At 37.5% G+C, this 19,433-nt stretch overlaps 1 protein-coding gene across 6 annotated transcripts in view; it reads left to right on the top strand.

Annotated features, from left to right (window-relative positions):
* Window positions 1–689: 689 nt before the first annotated feature.
* The window catches only part of LOC113231978 (FK506-binding protein 5), a 44,995-nt gene continuing 26,251 nt past the window's right edge, over window positions 690–19,433 (top strand). For all 6 annotated transcript variants that reach the window (XM_026466576.1, XM_026466577.1, XM_026466575.1 and 3 more), the window contains exon 1: window positions 690–897. In XM_026466576.1, coding sequence (XP_026322361.1) covers window positions 735–897 — 163 coding nt within the window. In that variant the 5' untranslated portion in view covers window positions 690–734. The remainder of the gene's footprint in view (window positions 898–19,433) is intronic.

Below are 19,433 nucleotides of genomic sequence, written 5' to 3'. Positions count from 1 at the left end.
GATTTATTTTTGGTCCTAAAGTAGTGTGCCTTTTTTGTTTCAGGTTCTTTATGAACACGAGGGCGTCATGGGACCAAGCTTAATATATCTACTTAGTTTGGTCTTGGCTTTTGGGAAAGGAAGTAAAAGATGAGTTTGAATTCAATCTAAAAATTGTTTTCTAATCAGAAAACTATGTAAGTACTGTTAATGATCGCGTATCGGTAGGTCGGCAAGTAGGTGTATTCATCTCCATGCGCTCTCGGCTGGCCGTAGACGCAAGCTCAATTGTCGTTATAAAGACTATTATTTTGAATTGATATTCTAGTTTTTAAGACATCTCATCAACGATTGCCATTTAACAAATATCCTACAATATTACTATGCTTTATGATCACCACAGTACCTACCATGGTACTTACACCTGCTGGTAATAAAATCTACACAGTAGGTGGGTGGGGAAGTATGTCCTACATTCAGTCGTGTATAATTTCGGAAGCTATTTTAATCTATTAATTGTCTCTACTCGGAGACATTGAGTTCAAAGCTACAAGTTGTGATTATAAGAGCGGCGGCGACGACGATGGTGGCATTGAAGGATGTAAACAAAATCACATCGTCTGAAAGCTTCGCGATTCGGCGGGCAACCGAGCGCATGCGCAGCGCTAAGTCGGGTGCGGGCGGTGGCGGCGCGGGGCGGGCGGCGCCGGCGCAGGGCGGTCCGGGCGGTCTTTCAGTCCGCGCGCGCCCTCGCCATGGCACGGTGGCTGAAGGCTTTGGCGGCCGTTCTGCTGCTCGCCGCCGCCGCGACCGCGCGAAAACCCGCCGCCGCCAAACACGAACCCCAGATCGAGGAAGTCACCGCCAAACAGTTGGAGCGAGTGCTGGAAGAGAAGGACTTCGTCGCGGTGTTCTGGTGTAAGTGCGGTGTAGTGCTCACTCGGCCGCCGCCCGCCGGCCCGCGCGCGTCTCCGCTAATTTTGCGGGCTGTCGAAAGCTGGCCGTCGGCCAGGGCGGGGGCGACCGCCGTGTCGAAACGTCTGCGACGGCGCCCGTCCAAATGGGTTATCGTCGAGTTAATGATCTTCGGACGAGCTGAGCGGAAGGCTCAAGCCGCTGCCGAACCGCGGTCACGCATGATATTTTCGAGTAGCTCGTGCCGCAATTCTACAATTATGCAACCAGGCCCGGAGACAATAAAACTTGACCCGGCCGCCGACCGCTGCGGCGCGGCCTAAAATGGCGCCCAGTCTCATTTTCCACGATGCTGTTTCCCCAAGGTCGCCAGGCGCCTACGCTCGCAGCTCGGCTAAAACTGTGTAGTGTGCCGCTGAAATAGACATACCTACATTACGTGCTATTGGCATTCCAACTATTTTTGTTTGTCGCCAATTGTCATGAGATCGATGTATTCTGTTCGTTGTCATGCCAACTCTATTACATCCAGAGAATAGTGCAATTTGTGTAATGATCAGCGCAACTTTTTGGTCACGTTCGTTAGCACTCTAATAGTGTTCACGAGGGATGAATAACGCACCTCGAAAGCACTCATAGTCTTTTGAACGATGCGGTGTCTGATATAAGACCCAAAAAGTACCTGAACAATAAATTACTGTCGAAGCTCGGCCCACTGCAACATTTTGTGTTGGCTATTGGCTAAGACGGAACTGATTATTGTTGTTTGTGAGATTTAAATATTCTGTCTAGTATACATATATATAGCTAGGAATGAACACACATATATAAATACATTGGACCTCATAGTGACAAATGTTAACAATTGCAACAAAAACATAAACAAACATTATTTACCTACTTAATCTTAGCTTAAGACTGATAAGAAATCGAACTGGAATATGATAACCACCTTAGTTTAAATCTTATTACGTTGCATATCTTGCGTAGCCAATCGAAGGACGTATAGAATCTTTTTATCCAAAACAGCAACGTATTAATATAACATACCCATGTGTAAATCATTATAAAATAGCAAGTCATAAGTAGACAGCAATCCGTACTCTGTACGGACCAAATGTCATCTTACTAATGTTACTGCATGGTGGTTCGACAAACATTTTGTGAGGCGGGTCTTAATGTCAAATAACTTTCACATTGTCCGTACCCTCAATGGGCTAGTCACTTGATATAACGTTTTAAAAAGGATTTTACTGTTATAAATAGGGCCAGTAGCTATGTTTTAGAGAAAAGACATCACAGAAATGTCGGGAGGTACAACTGTTTTTTTGGAAATCTTCCAAATTAGATTGATGAAAATGAGACAAATACTCTAAGAAAATAATTATTTTAGGCCTCCCTGCAGATCCTTTACAGACCATATTTAAAAAGAAATTGTGTCCACCGATGTACTCTTTGCCAATTTTCATGTCTCGTTTAAAGAATATTAATTTAAATAATCATCTACAAAAGAGGCAAACGTACTAAATAGGTTAAAATAATTTATTCAACTAATCTAAATTTATTAAACTAATTTCAAATAGAGGCATATTGTAGGCAGGCAGGGTGGAGGCGGCTAGTGCAGTGAGGATTCCATCGCTGCACTAGGTTCCTTCGCGTTTGGATACCACTTTCCACTTAACATCAGGTGGAGTGGAGTCATTTGCCTGTCAGGTATAAAATAAAAAAAAAAATAATAAAATAAAATCAAGTTTATAGTCAGTACGTCATCATCAACCCATTTATACGTCCCATTGCTGGGCACGAGTGGAGACCCGTGCTCAGCAGAGTGAGAGGAGTCTCAGGCGAGGCTTTAGGCCAGTCCGCCACGCTGATCCAATTCGGGTTGGGGACTTCACATGTTTTCCGAGCGTTGTAAACCTGCTTTGACGTGCAGATTTTATCACGATGTTACCCTTCACTGAAAAGCTCGTGATAAATTTCAAATTAAACTTCAACCCACGGCCTCTGCTTTAGAGTCAGTAGGGACTACAGGCATTTTATGAGATCATAATAATCGTCAACCTATTAGAAGTCCCACAGCTCGGCACGTATCATCCATTAATGGTATAAATCAATGTTATAACTGGTTCGTAGGGTGCGAGTTGGGACTTCACATGTTTTCTAATGATTGTGTACGTTCAACGTACCTACAGGTTTCATCACGATGTTTTCAGATTTACCAAAAGATATTGCTAGTAAATATTTACGTATATTGTTAATTATGAAAGGAAAGTTCTAGATATTACGGATACGAACCGTCGACCTGCCAATTGAGAAGCAAATGTCCTCCCCAGTCCTCCCGCAAGGCTACCTTTACTCTATTAATGAGCTGCAATTTATCTAAAGCAATATAAAGCTTCTACTGAATTATAAACTTGCTTGTTCATTCGTTGTAGGTATGTTCGTTAATTGGTGCGCTAAGTATTAGGTATAATTATGATGACAAAATCGATATAAGGATAGACTGTACTTAGTACTTGCTGAATTTTTTCATTGCATTATTGACTAAGTGTTTATAACATAGAAAGGTAGGATTGATGTGTAGTCTCCTCTGAAATCGGCTAAGGCCTACTGACGTATTGTATAGGTATTCTCTGTTGAAAGAGTAGACCAGAAAAAACAAGTTCATCTAAGGTGATTACTTCGTTATACAATATTAAAACTAGACACCGTATTAAATCCAAGAAGTACATTCTTTTCAGCTTCATGAATCAGAACGCGAGGACACTTAAAATAACCAACCGTGCATTCTGGGACGTTGTTTACGTAATTCATGCGTTCAACAATTTTATTATACAGTGCAACATGTTAATTTAGAATGGTATAATTTAAATGTGGTCGTGGCTTAAAGTTGTGTGTTCTCTACGACTCACGCGCTATTATTATCATTCAACAGGGCAACGATCAAAAATGTTCTCGTTTATTTCATTTAAACATTTTTGATGATTTCAAATAGATTGGCACTGGATTCAGTCGATTAACTACAAAAGTGTCTTAAGTCGGTAATGAAACCTTATTTTTTAACCACATTTAGTTTGACAATGCCTACCTAGGTTAACTGGTTATGGTTTTTAAATTTTACAAATGAAATTCTTAGATTTTTACACATTGGAGATAAGAGAACTTTAGTAGCAGCCCCCGTCCTTTTCTACATAAGTTTTGATTATAGTGATCCTCTCTACCAACCCTTAGGGTATAAAAAAAGGGCACTATAAACTGTGCAAGCACAGGGACCTTCTAAAATCAGGTTTTGATCCGGTTCTGCCAGCGTACAGGACTGTCACTGACTTCGTCCCGTTCTAAAGAGGCTAGTGCCTCGGATGAGCCACCCCGGGTGCACATACAGTACCCTCCCTGTTTTCCAGATAGACCCTGGAACTGTAAGCACGCTCACTTCCCGTTGTGCATTGCACAACTAACGGTTAAGTCCCCTACCAAATCTCCTCTTGGTTTTCTATGTAAGTTTTGTTTATAGAGACCCTTTTGTTGATAGGGATATCAACCTCTTGGTTATACGGAAAGGGCACTATAACCAGTGCAAACAAGCCTGCACAGGGACATACTCAGTCAAGTCCGGACCTCAGATCAGCCCGTTTGCAAGGACTTCAAGGTTCTCAAAAGGCTAGTGCCTTGGGTGAGCTTCCCCGGGTGCACGCATGGTACCCTCCCTATTTTCCAGATAGGTACCGGAGCTGTAGGCACGCTCACTTCACATTGCGTGTTGCGCATTGCGCAACTAACGGGTCGGTAGATAGGGTTAAACTTTACTAGTAGTAGACCTCCTCGTGAAAGAGTTCGTCCAGGGAAGTATTGCCACCTTACCTATTTCTGCCACCAAGCAGTAATGTGAGCATTACTGTGTTCCGATTTTGAAGGGTAAGGGCGCTGGTGAAATTACATGCACACATGGGACTTTTCAAGTTAGGTTGACGGGCGCAATACAGTGTCTCTCAGACCTTTGTGATTTAAAACTCTGAGCGGCAATGTAACTGTTATGGACATGGGTGTCGCTTACCACAACACTAGGCGCATGACTTGTTCGTTCCGTCACTTGGTATCATAAAAAAACTAGTTTTTCGGATATAATCAAGTATATCGAGTTCTTTGGTTTCACAATTATTACATATAGGAAATGAAACAATTTTTTTCCGGATCTAAATAAATCGCGTATATTTGCTTTTTCAAAGCAATCAACGTCTTGGGGATTTTATAGGTCCCATGTTCACGGCTGACTTGTTTGAAAAAACAAACGTACGCGATTTAGATCTGTATATAAATAGTTTCATTTACAATTTTACAACTAATGCTATAATTACTGCAAACAAAGTTAGTTGGAAAAAGCCAGATGTTGCAAACGCTCTCGTGGTTTATGATTGGTTTTACGACTGAAACTTCTCTTTCGGGTACTTGTATCTTATGTCGAGGTTTTCCTGTACATATTAAATATTTCTTTAAACATATGTACGTCACCCAAATTATACGTAACTGGACAATCTCTCGTTTGAACTGTAGGCACATATAAGTATACCTTTTATTAGGTTTTTTTGAGTGTTCGTCTGTACTGCATCCATCTTATTACGTCTATGACATTTTCACGATATTGAGATATTATCGCATTCTCAGTGTCTATAAAGATATCACTAAAATCGCTATTTTCTAGCAATAGTCTACTCTTGCTATTAACAGAGATGGTAGGCCGAAAGATTTTCAAATTTTAATTAGCATAAGGTGAAGACTACTTCAAGCTGTCAAGCTAGCAGCACAACTTTATTCTACTTACGTCACAAGAGCAGTCCAATGTGTCAAACATGATGTGCTATTGAAAACAATAAACGATCATGACTTTTTTTATTTAGGTTTAATTTGTTTAGGTTCAAATAAATGAAAGGAATGAAACGCATCATTGTGTTATTTCAGTTCTATATTTATAAGTTTTTTAGTAGCAGTGAAGCTTCTTGTGAAAGAGTCTGGATGAACTCTTACACATTTCTGCTGCCAAGCGGTAATGTGAGCATTACTACGTTCCGGTTTTGAAGAGTGGTGGTGAAATTATAGACACATGGCACTTATCAATTTATGTTTCAGTGTGACGGACGCTGTGGCAATGCCCCTTAGATCTTTGCGATTTAGAGCTCTGAGCGACACTGCAACTGTTATGGATAGGTAGGCGTATCGCTTACCACCAGGCGCACACACTTATTTTTCCAGTCCTTTGGTATCATAAAATAAGTTTGTCTGAAGCAAAATTACGTCAGCATTTTACCATATTCAAAGAGAACGCAACCACTTCTCATTCTTTTTCTTATCATATCGATGATATACACTTAATTATTGTGACATAGAAGTTACTACCCGCGTCAGTAGTAGTAGCTGCCATGTTGAATTGCGGGACATATATGCCATCGTGATGAATTTGCCATTCGGCGTAACTTGTCGGTTGTTGACCAGGGTGCGCCAGACGTGAGACTTAAACTTAGATCTGCACTGCACATTGACATCACTCTATTGCACGAGAATTGAGAATCTGCGGTGATGATAAGTATGTCACGGCCTCAATTTCATATCCAAAGACTTAGCACATTTTCTTCTCTATTTATCAGACCTATATAAAAAAGAAGGAGGTGCTCAATCGACTGTATATATTTTTTTGTGTATACCAGGGGTTCCCAAACTTATTTTGTCTACTGCCCATTTTGAGAATAAATTATTTTTTAGCACCCCCATTTTTTCACCTACTTAAAAACCACTATATCTTCAAATTAAATTAATTATTGTCAGCTATATTAGCGGAGATTAAACATTCATTCTAAACGAGACTTTTACTATAACCCGCAAGTGTTAACTTGAGACCTGAGCGCAGTACACAACGGCGCTCAGGTCTAAAGTTAACTCTTACGGGCTACACCTGCCAATGAGAATGATTATTGAAACGCAACTTTATAGTATTCAGACAGAGTATCTTTTATTCAAAATAAAACAAACATAATCTATTCTAATATAAAAACTAATGTGAAGGATGAATCTGATGCTGTTTTATAACTTTGTTGATATCAGGTTCCAATTTACTCAAGAACAGCCGCAAGTCACCACGTTCGGTAACATGCAAACGATTTATCTTTTAGTAAGCAGCGTTGTCACAGTACTAAAACCATGTTCACACAAATATGACGATGGGAGTGCTATCAAAAATCGTTGAAGGATTGACCACAATCCAGGGTACAATTGCGGGATCGGTTTTTGTAGCCAAAATTCTTGGTAGCCATTTTTGAACTTGATTTTTATTTCCTCGTTCGTTGTCAATTCTATAAGTTCTTCTTCACATTTCAAAACGGATCCAACACCCAGTCTGGTATTTCCAAGTTCAAAATGTCCTGGTATCGTTCAGTGAAGTCAATGTGGAGGTTTTCCAAATGTTGGCAGTAGGCAAACAAGTCGTCGTTACAGCAGAATATTGATAAATTCGGAAAATTGTGAAACTCATGGCTGCACATATTCTTTTTGTGTAGAAGCAGTTTTGCTGCGAAAGCAGCAACGTCATTTTTTGTTTTAATTCAATTTAGTTCATTGCCTTGCAGTTGGAGATTCATGTCGTTGAACAATTTATACAGGTCTATCATGTAAGCTATATCATTTTTTGATGTAATTAGCTTGTTGCGCAATTCTGTATCTTTAGTTTCCAAGAACTCTATCACAGAGTCAAACAGATTGTAAAATCGGTTCAGACAATTGCCTCTTGATAGCCAACGAACTTCAGTATGAAACAACAAATGGTTGAAATCTTCGTCATTAGTAACACAAAGCTGATGAAATAATCTATCATTCAAAGAGCTGTTACGGATTTTATTGACTGCTTTGATGATATATTGCAGTGATAGAAATAGTCGTTCACTTAAATTTCTAGCAACCAAATTTTGTCTATGAATAACGCAATGTACAGCAAGGACATCTGGAATTTTATTTTTTAAGCACGCTATGAAGCCCTTATGAAACTCTGATAACAGAGTTTCATAAAGGCTATAAAGCCGGAGCGTCATCCGTAGCAACTGATATAATATTTTTCAAGGGAATCTCTTTCTCATCACAAAACTTTTCCAATGTATTGAATATGGTTTCGCCTTTTGTATCGGTCTTCAAATTTCTAGCAAACAATAGTTCTTCACATATTTTTTCATCTTTAATAAACCTCACGTAAGACAGCAACAATGCTTCATTAGTTGGTAAAGTGCTGCATCGAGCTGAATTGAGAATTGACTAGTCCTCAGACGATCGAACAATAATTCTCCAATGTTTTCAGCCATTTCATCAATTCGCCTTTGCACAGAATTATTACTCAAAGGAATTTTTCGGATAATATCTTCGACCGGTTTATGAAGCACAGTAGTTATTACTTCCTTTATTGCTGGCAAAATTAACTCTTCTCCGATGTTGTGTGGTTTGCCTTTTTGAGCAAATAACAAAGTGATATTGTACGAAGCTCGAAGTCCGTCGTCATCTTGCTTAGTAGCCGCCGAAAAGAGTTTTGCTACCCTTGGCTGTGTATTGAAAAAATGAAAATGAAATATGAATGAAAATGTCATTCTTGCCTTTCTTATCTGGATGCATTTTATTCAAATGATCTTGCAGTCTTGAAGGCTTCATTGCTTCATTCGAAAATGTTTTTAGACATAGAAGGCACAAAGGCGACGACGGGTTTGTGAAATTTTCAATGAATCCGAATTTAATATATTCCGCACAGTATTGCCGTCTCCTCTTTTTTATTTCCGACATTGTTTTGTTTTGAGAAATACGTAAGTAAATGTTGAACTTAAGTACTGCTTATCTATTACGCGCGAAACCGCAAATGAAAATAAAATAAATATTACGTTGTTTATATAGGATTGCATAAGCAGCACGCACCGACAGGAATAAGACAACCATGCATAAGCGCGTTTATCTCATTCGACGCTCAGTTGTGCTCAACAAGTAGGGACAAGTATTCTATGAACCAGCCGATTGATACAGGAATGCACAAATCGGGTTATTTCACAAAAACATGATTGCCCGCGGTCTATTATCTACGAAAATTACCTATGTAGGAACAGTAATAACTATTAAAATGCGAAACTGTTTGTTGTCTTTTTATTTGTTTGTTTGTGTCTACATACTTTCATTTCGAAACGGTGCGACTTTTTTTTATTTATTCAATAAAACAGGACAGATATGAACTACACGGAGAGAAATATCGAACCGAGTTAGTTTGAGCAATCTCTTAGTTAATATTAGTTGATGTTTACAAGGTGTAGTCGACAGTCGAGAGCTCAGTCGGTCAGGATTTGAGTATGGTTTAAAGCACACGAAATCATACTCAAGTCCCTGCCATTAGGGTCGTATTTCCAGTGCTTGCGTTTCCAGTGCAATCCTGACTTGAGCATTGAGTAGAGTTCTGGAATACGACCCTAAGAGTCGTCCTAGATGAAATTACAAATCTCCCCCTAAGCCTTTACACAACGCCCCTATTTTTTTTCTGGGTCTTTTACCGCCCCTCTTTAGGCCTGCAGCGCTCACAAGGGGGCGTTATCGCCCACTTTGGGAAAGACTGCTGTATACGTTATGGATTACTCCGACAATTGTGAACCCATGTTGATGATTCTTTTTTGTTGGAAACGTATCTCACAAGTGGTCCCATTCAAATTTGAAAAAATATGCCAGCCTTAAAGGGAAGCAAAATTAAATTAGGGGAGGAATCCGGTTTATTAGATTTTACCCACTTTCCTTTAATCAATTTCAATAAAACTTGGCAAATAGATGTACATGATTCCACAAACTTTTAAATAATTATCTCAGTGCTAAAAGGTTAATGTGATATGATCTGTGGTGGTTTTATTAGCGGAGTTATAATGATTGAGTGTAATTGAACCCAGTAAATTAGATGAGAGATGAAAAAGAAAAAATAAGTAAAATAAGTAGCGTGAGTAAGTCAAACATATTTATATATTTTTAAATAAGACCATGTGATTGCTGATCATGATACCACTTCATACTTAATATGAGTAGGAAACCCGAGTGTTTGGGTACGAAATAAAAAGTTTTTGTATGAAAACAGGACCGTGACATGTAGTCTTAATTAAAAGCTATATAATTTTAAACCCAAAAGCTAAAAACATTTTGTAATAATGATCAGTAATAATTAGGGCGCGTTCCCACGGCCCGTGTTGTCGAATTTTCCCGTGCCGATTTGCACGGGAAGTTCGCGAAACGGACGTGTCCGTGCGGCCTCGGCCCGAGCGACCCATACGTGGCGGCACGAGTCCGTGCGGCCCAGCGGTGGATCCAAACAGGCCGCCACGAGCGAGCACGGGCGCACTCGTGCGGTTCTCTTCCCACCGCGCGTTTGCCTGAAACGGGCCGCGGACCGTGTGAAGCTGCCTTTAGAATGACCATGTTAATCATTATAAGGTCATATATTTCTGGCTGATGTAGTTGCTGTATTTATCAACAGCTATAGTGCGTTTAAATTATGATTCTCTCTAATTAACGTTTAATAGCTAACTTTCGATATAAATGGTTTTAATAGCGTAGAATACCTGCATGCCGAAAAATTGGTTTGTTTGAAGAAACAAATATATTTAAATCCGAAAAAATTGTTGCATTTCCAATTTTAAGTGTTGTTAGTATTACCATGGACCAATAATTCAAGACTGCTTATCGCCATACGAGACAGCGTAGTCGGGAATTTAGGAGTTATTGGTACACCAGATGTCGCGGTGAGAACCAAATAGCTATTTTTTTTTTACTAAATTGTTTTACATTGACGAACTGCATACAATTTATCAAAACTACTCTAATTTCTAGCGATAACAAACAAAACAACTAGATGGCGCTTACTGCACAGATTTTTTATGGATACTGCCGGCTATTCTTTTAAATTGTTTAAAGTTAGCGCCATCTACTAAATATTAAATATAATTTATAAATTAGTTTATAACATACAATGCCATCTATTGACACGCACATTTGTCAAAGTTCAGAAAATAATTTTAGGTCATGGGCAATATTTGAATAATATTATAATACAAAGACAAAACTGTTTACTTATACAATTAATTGAGATCCACGGCTATTTACATAATATAAACTACTTCCAGGCTATCAATCGGCGCAACCTAGAACACGGAATTTTGACCTTTTTCAGAGTTACGAACGTATGAAGATCGGCAGTCCGCTTGAGTTATTGGTCCATGGTTTTATAAACCATATATTGTAATAGTGTGGTAATACCAACCGCGAAAACCTAAGAAATCGAACTCTACCTTTCTTTAAAAAATCGCCTATGGTAGTAGGTATCTATTTCGTTAGTTATATTTTTGGATCTATAGTATCTACAGTTTAATGATAACTACTGCATATTTCTGCATATGTCTTCCTTCAGTCGTTTGTTAATAACAGTCACTTTGCCTTCGTGTGTCTTTCTGTTGACTGTTCTGTTTCTGTGTTCTGTTGTTAGACTGATGAAATACATTTGTTTCAGAATCTATTGCTTCTACGATGGCTGTCATTTACCTACCATTCGACAATTATTTCGAGTTGATTTCTTGCATGTTTTGCTCTTTGCTTGATAAATTCAGAGATATCTAAGTAAACTCAGCTGAAAAGGAATAAAAACGCCTAGAGCCTTGGCCACAGGGACTGTAATAGATTATTTGGGAGAACGGTATTAGATGGACAGTCCTGCGAGCGCACTTCTTACAGAAGTTTAATCCTGTTTTGGATTTTTATTTAATAAAAACTCAATGACTTTCCGGAGTCACGACTTAGAAACTAAAACTTCTCGTTAAATTAGGTACTTACATTGTTTCAAAATAACATTAAATTGTACATATTTAAATTAAAAAATTAAATTGTAGATAAAAAATTGTACAGATTTTGAAAAACTATGAACCTAGAAAAGCAATAAATTCTTGATATTAAAAAGTAATACCTACTTATCATATTATTTGGATAAACAGCAATCCACGACATACGTAGCCGCGCGGCCTATGTTGTTAAACTTTGTATACTCAAAGAAGGTTCGATTTCCGGCATGAATTTGGAATTTAAATTCTTGAATGTCGCTTAATTCAACGATATAAAAGAAAACGTAGTTACGTAACTACTGTTGTATAATTTTCCGAAAAATTACAAACAATGGAAATTTTTCGAACGAACTCTTTCACAAGGAGCTCTACTGCTACTAAAAATTCAATGTACCAGAGCGGCTCACGATTGTCTGAACCCTTTTATTAGAAGAGATTTGTCCTCAGCAACGAGACTTGTGTTTCCATTCTTTTATATTGTGTATTCGTTGTCTTCCATCTCACAGGCAGCATTAACGTTGCTACTCGGAATTTGCAAATGACTATTGGCAAAAGTGTTTATTTGTTTACCATCATGTTGAAGCCAAGATTCTCAGTCGGTCGGAACCACGTTGTTCTGTGGTTATGACGAATTCATGAATGATTTCTGTGCTGTTAAACATTCTACAATTCTCAGCTATTCTTAAAGTAATTCTATTTGTACGTTTTTGCGTTTTGAAATTACCTTCTTCATCTAAAGAATTAAGTTTTACCTACGTACATACATCCTTTACGCATATTTTACGTACTTCATCATTTGTCATCACGCAACGACTTCAATCTCTTAACTATTAAGTCTTTGACCAGTGTGTGTTGCCAGTGATCACATATGGATCAGACACGTGGCCCCTCGCTAAGGGCCTCATAAGGCTCAAGGTCACTCAGCGGGAAATGGAGAGAGCGATACTCGGTATTTCCCTACTCAATTCAATACTCAACAATTCCATTTTTTACAACGTGCTTATGTTTCAAGTCCCGCCATCTATGTTTCCTAAACAAATTAATACATTAATGTGAATAATCATTTCATAAAAAAAATTACACTCGTGTATTAAACAAATAAACTTACATAACTTAAAACCTTTAGTTTAGTGGTCTATTCTTGCTTTTAACTGTCAACACAACGTTGCAAGCTTTTTTTAACATGAAAGTCTATGCTCTTAAACGTTTTTCTAAACGATTTTGTAAGCTTCAAAATATATAGCGTCTAAGCATTGACTTACAAATAAACGTCTAAGTGAAAGGTTTAAAAAAGCACAATGTTTTAACGTTTAAAAAATAAGCAGTTTTTCCCATGTCTATATTGACGTACCAAGTCTAGCTTTGTTTCAGTGTTGAATTTTCTCAAAGAGTATCAGAGAGACAGACGTAACAGTCTATACCTATTGGGAATGAAATTACAGGCACATAGGACTTGTCAACTTATGTCTCAGGGTGACGAGCGCAGTGGCAGTACCCCTCAGATTTTTGCGATTTAAAGCTCTGAGTAGCGCTGCAAACTGTTCTGGACAGGCGTTTAGCTTACCATCAGGTTTGCTGGCACGACTTGCTTGTCCCACATTTGATATTATAAGAAAAAAACTAGACAGACAGATAATATTGAGTGTTCACCAATGATATTTATCCATAGTTGGGGAATTAATGTAAAGCCCATACATAGCAAAGTCGCTATTAGTTGCACAATATATTTCAATTTGCTTTGACACAGGGTCCACCTGTTTACTATTTATAATTATTATATTACTAAAACGAAAAACAAATTAAGTAAAAAAAAATACTGTCTAGTTATAGAAATTATTGATGTTATTTTATGTATTTTTCCTTGCGAAAAGGCAAAGATCTTTAGACCATGCAACCTAGTCAAGTACATATTATACGAGCCCTGTACCCCCTACGGTGGGGTCGGGCTCGGCCTGCGGCGCATGGTCGATTTCAGATTACGGGATGTGCTTATGCTCTTCGGTGGCACAGTGATTATTACTATGGGCGCTTGATGAGGAGGTCCCAGATTCGATCCCTGATTTGAGCCAATTTACGAAAAAAACATTTTTAAGTTGGTTTTGGTCAGGGAATTCTGGGTATTACCCTCCGAATTATCGTTATTCTGGTACTCATAGTAGAAATTCCCTAGTTTGAGACCAGAAATTTCGAGTGATTGTCTGGCATTTTTTCCCCTAAATACTTCTCTTTTTCGCATAGCTTCCAAGAAAAAAGAATCTAACAGAGAGACTGTCGAGATACAACAACGCTATCAGTATCTTACTTCCACTACATCGGGAAGTATGCCTTACATTTTGAACAATTGTGAGATCTTGTACACGTACCTATGTTCGGACGTTTAGGGCTTCGCCCTCCGCTAGACCTCGGCCTACGGCCTCGGCACTTAAAAGTAACATGGCTCTTAATGGCGGCCATATAGACAAATGGTAAAAAGTAAATTTTGACTGCAAATTATTATTAAACACCCATAGAGAACCCCACATGCCGATTTTCAGTAGAACTAGAGCAAATTTTTATCAACCACTAAAAACTTTATAAGGCAGCCATATTGAAAAATGACTAAAAGAAAATTTTAACCGCAAATTATTAAACAGCCATAGAGATCCCCACATGTCGATTTTCAGCTGAATTAGAGCAAATTTCTTTCTGCCGCTAAAAAGTTTGTATGACAGCCATATTGAAAAATGGCGTAAAATAAATTTTAGTCACAGTTATTATTAAACACCCATATGCCAATTTTCAAAGGGATCTGAGCATTGTTTTTTCTGCCGCCAACGAACGCTTCTATGATGACTATATTTGAAAATGGCGAAAAACAAATTTTGAGCACAAATTATTATCTTCTTTTATATTTCTTCTTCAAGACACCCAGTTTAGAATTTATAAATGTATGTAATTTTTCCATTTCAATTTTGTTTTAATTCTACAACAACCTTCGCTCCATATTATAAACGTTCAATACTACATTTAACGTCTTTATTCCCTAGTAAATATGTAGGTACTTTAGGATATTTACGTCCTTCCTCCAACCTACAAGATGTGGAATAGTATTCCTCCTGAAGTATTTCCTTTGTGATGATGCTAACTTCCTTCATCGTCATCCTACCTTTTTATCACCCTCTTTACGGTTCCTGGCCATTTTTAAAATGTTGAATTAATTTTAAAGAGCAATTATTTTAAAGTTGGTTTTGCTATTCTCCAATTCAAGGCGTTTTTCTCTCTCAATATACTTTGAGTAGTGAGAACCGATTTTTATTATCTCCTTTATCAAGTCCCGTATAGTGGAGAACTAGGGAATATTTCAATAAAACTTAGCAAATAGACGTAATTCCACGTACTTTTGAGGTCGGTTTTTTTAGTACTCTGTACTGAGATTATTCCTTGTACTATTCTAATTGGTTCGTTCTGTCGTTACTCACATCAAAATTCTCAAATCGAATCCTATTGTATGCTTTTAAATCATTATATATAGGTACGAATATAGGCCTTTTGGGATAAGTGTCTGGACTGGTTTAGATGGTTTTATACTGATTGTACTTTTTATATTATTTTATTAAGTATTACAGCTTTTTCGTTTCTACTTGTAAACGGGTTTAAGTGGACCGAGCCTTTTCTTTCTTTTCACAGTACTAAAATAATCTAGGTTGGTCACAGTTCATAAAAATCTTCAATATATTGTGCAGATTTTTTATACCTTTTTTTATAACCTTGTAACGTTTACGTGTTTTTGCCTCGCTTTTAAATGAATAGCTTTTATTGTAGTAAATAAATGAAATTCAAGTAAAAATAACCCCAAATCAATGTTTAATGAAGAAATGACCGGACAATTTTTATATTTTTTCAAAAATTCATTAATTTTTTACGACAACTTGCAAAGGTCTCATCACACTGCATTTGCTAGAGATGAGGTACATCGTTAAAAAGTTTTCGATAATTTAATTAATAAATGTATGTTGTGGGTATTCATTGTTAAAGTATGAATTTTAGTCGTAGACAATGGATTAATAAGTCAGTGTTATTACTTTTTTGCAACCTACAGGTTAATGATATGATAAATGTTTTTAAAAATTTACTGAAATATCTATTGAAATTGCAATTATAGTTGTGAATTGTATGCCTTCAAAATATAAAAAAAAAGTTCACACATCTATACATTGTTCAGAATACTTCAGAAAAATAAAACTATAAGAGAGAACTTGTGCTTCAAAAATCAAATACACTAAAAATCTATCGATTTTACCTCATATCTTTTGAAACGTCAAATGAAGTGTCACAGAGATCATCCTAGATTGTGTTTAGTATAAGGCTTTTTTCTTCAAAAAATTCGTCAACAGGGCTCTCAAAAGATGGCACGCACAGCTTAAGGTAAACCCGGGTCAGATGTCCCACTTTTTTTGAAAGGGCCTCCTAATTTAAAAATTATTAGTTTACCATGAATAATTCCTATGAATATAGGTACCTAATTTAATCTTTTACATTACATTAAGACTTGATTTTATTGCTCTAACATTTACCGATTTTGAAGAAATTGACTTTTAGCAAATCTATTTTTTTAGGATAGATGCCTGCCTATATGGATAGACGCCACACAATGAAAATACTAAAAAGGATAGATGCCCTTTAGAATAAATTAGTAAAATTCATAATAAAATGTTTTATTTGTAATCTTTAATATATTGTATATACATATTACATCTTTAATAATAAATATATACGTAATTAAAGTTACTACCTACTTCACTTCGTATTTTTGTAGCTATCAAAATATTCTATACAAAAATGTTCGCTGTTTGAATTGTGACTGTGTTGTCTCTTTGGTACTTTTACTTACTTTTAAACTCTTCATTTACTTGTCTTTTTTACTAAAATAATGTATTATTTTAATTTCTTTTCCTAACTTTCTTGTTTTGTCCTTTGCCCTAACCTATACCGCGAAAAATCGAGGCGACTATCCTATTCGATATGGATAGATGCCCTTTTATTATATAACTAAGCTCTAAACAAAAGAGCGATTATTGACACCTAGGGGCGCAGTTAATGAACCAGTGTATAGTTATAATAAAAATAAAACGGAATCTATTATAACTTACAAAGTTACGCGACAGTAAATACTTGCGTCTGAAAATTGAACCATTTGTCGTGTTCGTCGCGGAGATAAAGGCATGCACAAGCCAGTTCATTCCACACGAAGTCCTCCAGGAACTTTGATGAGTGGTGTCTATACTCCTTATTTAAACTAATTATTCTTTGTTACGATTTGGGGAAGTTAGGTTTTTTGAAACCGAGGCACCTATCCCACTACGGCATCTATCCAGGTTTTAACCAACCTGATGTTGCAGATGTCCTTGGGCGACAATAACCACCTCCCTTCAAATGGTTCGTCTGCTCGTTTGCCCTCCTACTTTACCTACACGAAAATAAAAATAAAAGTTACGTTATAATTATCTTAGATTTGAATTAATTGCAATTTGTCTCATTATTACGCTGGATTAGCTATATATCTATTAAAAATCGGTAGGGCCTTTTAGAAGATGAAAGAAAAATGCAGGATTTTAACGATTTTCTGATTGATTTAGTGCTTGCACATTCAAATATTGAACAACTAAGATTCAAAGAAAAAAGTAGACCATCGAAACTTTCCGTATCGTAGTCCTTTCACTGGTAATAAATCAAATGAATGAACCGAATTAATGCTCTGGCCACAAAGAAGTGGTAGCGGCGGGGGCCGGGTCCGGGGCGAACGCGAGGTGCGAAACTGTATTCCAGTGGGAGTCAGATGGCGAGTGCATCGTAACGAATCCTGATAAATTTAGTACCAAAAAATGTACCTACATTGTACTATTTAGTAGCTTAAAAAATTTGTATCTCCATCAAAACAAAATTAAAGCAATATCGAAGTGTACACCCGTCATATTGACAATCAATATGGCGGGTATACCTCAAATTACCAATTTTCATTTAATAATTATAAAAACTTATTATTTCAAAAATTATATCTCTGATTCGTTAGCGCCCAGTAACACGAGAAGAAAGTTTTCGCGCAGCCGCCGAGTCGCGACCACCCAATTACCACGGCTTCATGTACATTAATGGCGAATCTGAATTCTATTTATTATGCAACAACATTTGAATTCCTCTCAATAAAATTAGACCGCATAGACCAAATTCAAGCCAGGCTAGCCCGCGTGCCCGGAACGCTCATTTAAATAAAAACGGAACATGAAACAAATAGAGCGTATTTTGCCATGACAGTTAGACGCACGCGGACGCTGCGCGGCGGCAATGCGGACTCCGCTCTTCGACCGCGCGGGTTGCAATAAATGCAATTAAGATAATAAATAACGCACACACTCAACATAACCCCGCACTAGGGAAACCCTGTGTTGCGGGTGTCATGGACACACACATAGACAACCACAAATTACACCCAAACTCACGAGAGAAATAAATGTAAGCCATACAAACATTTCTCCCGGGCCGGGAAACGAATCTGGGACCTCTGCGTGGCAGTCCGGCATGGTAACCGTTCGGCCACGGAGGCAGTTAAAGATACACCTGCCCTTCTGACTCTCCACAAATTTAGTCTTATTTCTCAGGAACTAATCATTAGGCCGAGTTGGCGTTTATTTTACCTACATTTAAGGTGCATTTTTTTGAAATAATAGCTTTTTATAATTATGAAATAAAAACTGATAACACCCGCTATATTGACTGTTAATAAGGCGGGTGTGTGTATCTTTGATATTGCGATAACTTCGTTCTGATGGAGGTACAGTTTTTATAAGCATAGGTACTAAATAATATAATTTAGGTACTCTTTTTGATACTAAATGTGTCAAGATTCGTTAAGATACACCTGCCATTCTGACTCTCACGTAATCCATTGATTGTATGAAACCAGTCCACACAGTCACAGAACAACAGCGGCAGAGCGCGGTCCGGGAACGGGCATTTAGAGGGATTGCACGTTGTATTTTTTTACAACTCTTGAGTGTGTTTTTATTAAGTTTCAATATGAATTTGACCGAAATTTCTCTTGCGTTGCTTCCGTAACGCAAATAAAAGCAGTATTTTTCTTTGAACACTATCCGACAGCGACACGGTGGTGCTTTCTTTAAATCTAAGTAAAATATTAAACGTGACTTTCACTTGTGAGTGTCACCTCGGCAGCCTTCACGCGCTGTCCCGCCGCGAACTACACTTCCTGAAGGTCCGCCCCCGGACCGCTTTTCCCGCTATATCGCGTCTGTGTGATCTAAACTTAAAGGACTATTTTGTTATAGGAGGATAAGTTTTTACTTGTATCCTGCCCTATGGTCATCACTACCCTAGTAAAGAAGCAGCCTTTTATTTTATTTTATGTCTTACTTAAATCCATTTTTTATTAAGAGTTGGTAATGGAATGTACACATTACATAGATACATAAAGCCTGTTTGTTTGCGGTTATTTGCCATAATAAATTTATTCAATAAGTTGCGTACATATCCTTGAAAAACCGAAACCAAATTTTCTTATTACTTGTTAGGGTCTGCAATAATAAGTAAAACTCAGTAAAAACAATTTCATCAATTCATTAAGTTGACGTTAGTTATAAGTAATAATATTTAAATAGGCTTACCAACCTA

The sequence above is a fragment of the Hyposmocoma kahamanoa genome, unplaced genomic scaffold, assembly GCF_003589595.1.
Source record: "Hyposmocoma kahamanoa isolate Upper Pololo Valley unplaced genomic scaffold, ASM358959v1 66, whole genome shotgun sequence".
Lineage (NCBI taxonomy): Eukaryota > Metazoa > Arthropoda > Insecta > Lepidoptera > Cosmopterigidae > Hyposmocoma > Hyposmocoma kahamanoa.
Note: the sequence above shows the minus strand (reverse complement) of the source record. Positions and strands in the feature narration are given on the sequence as shown.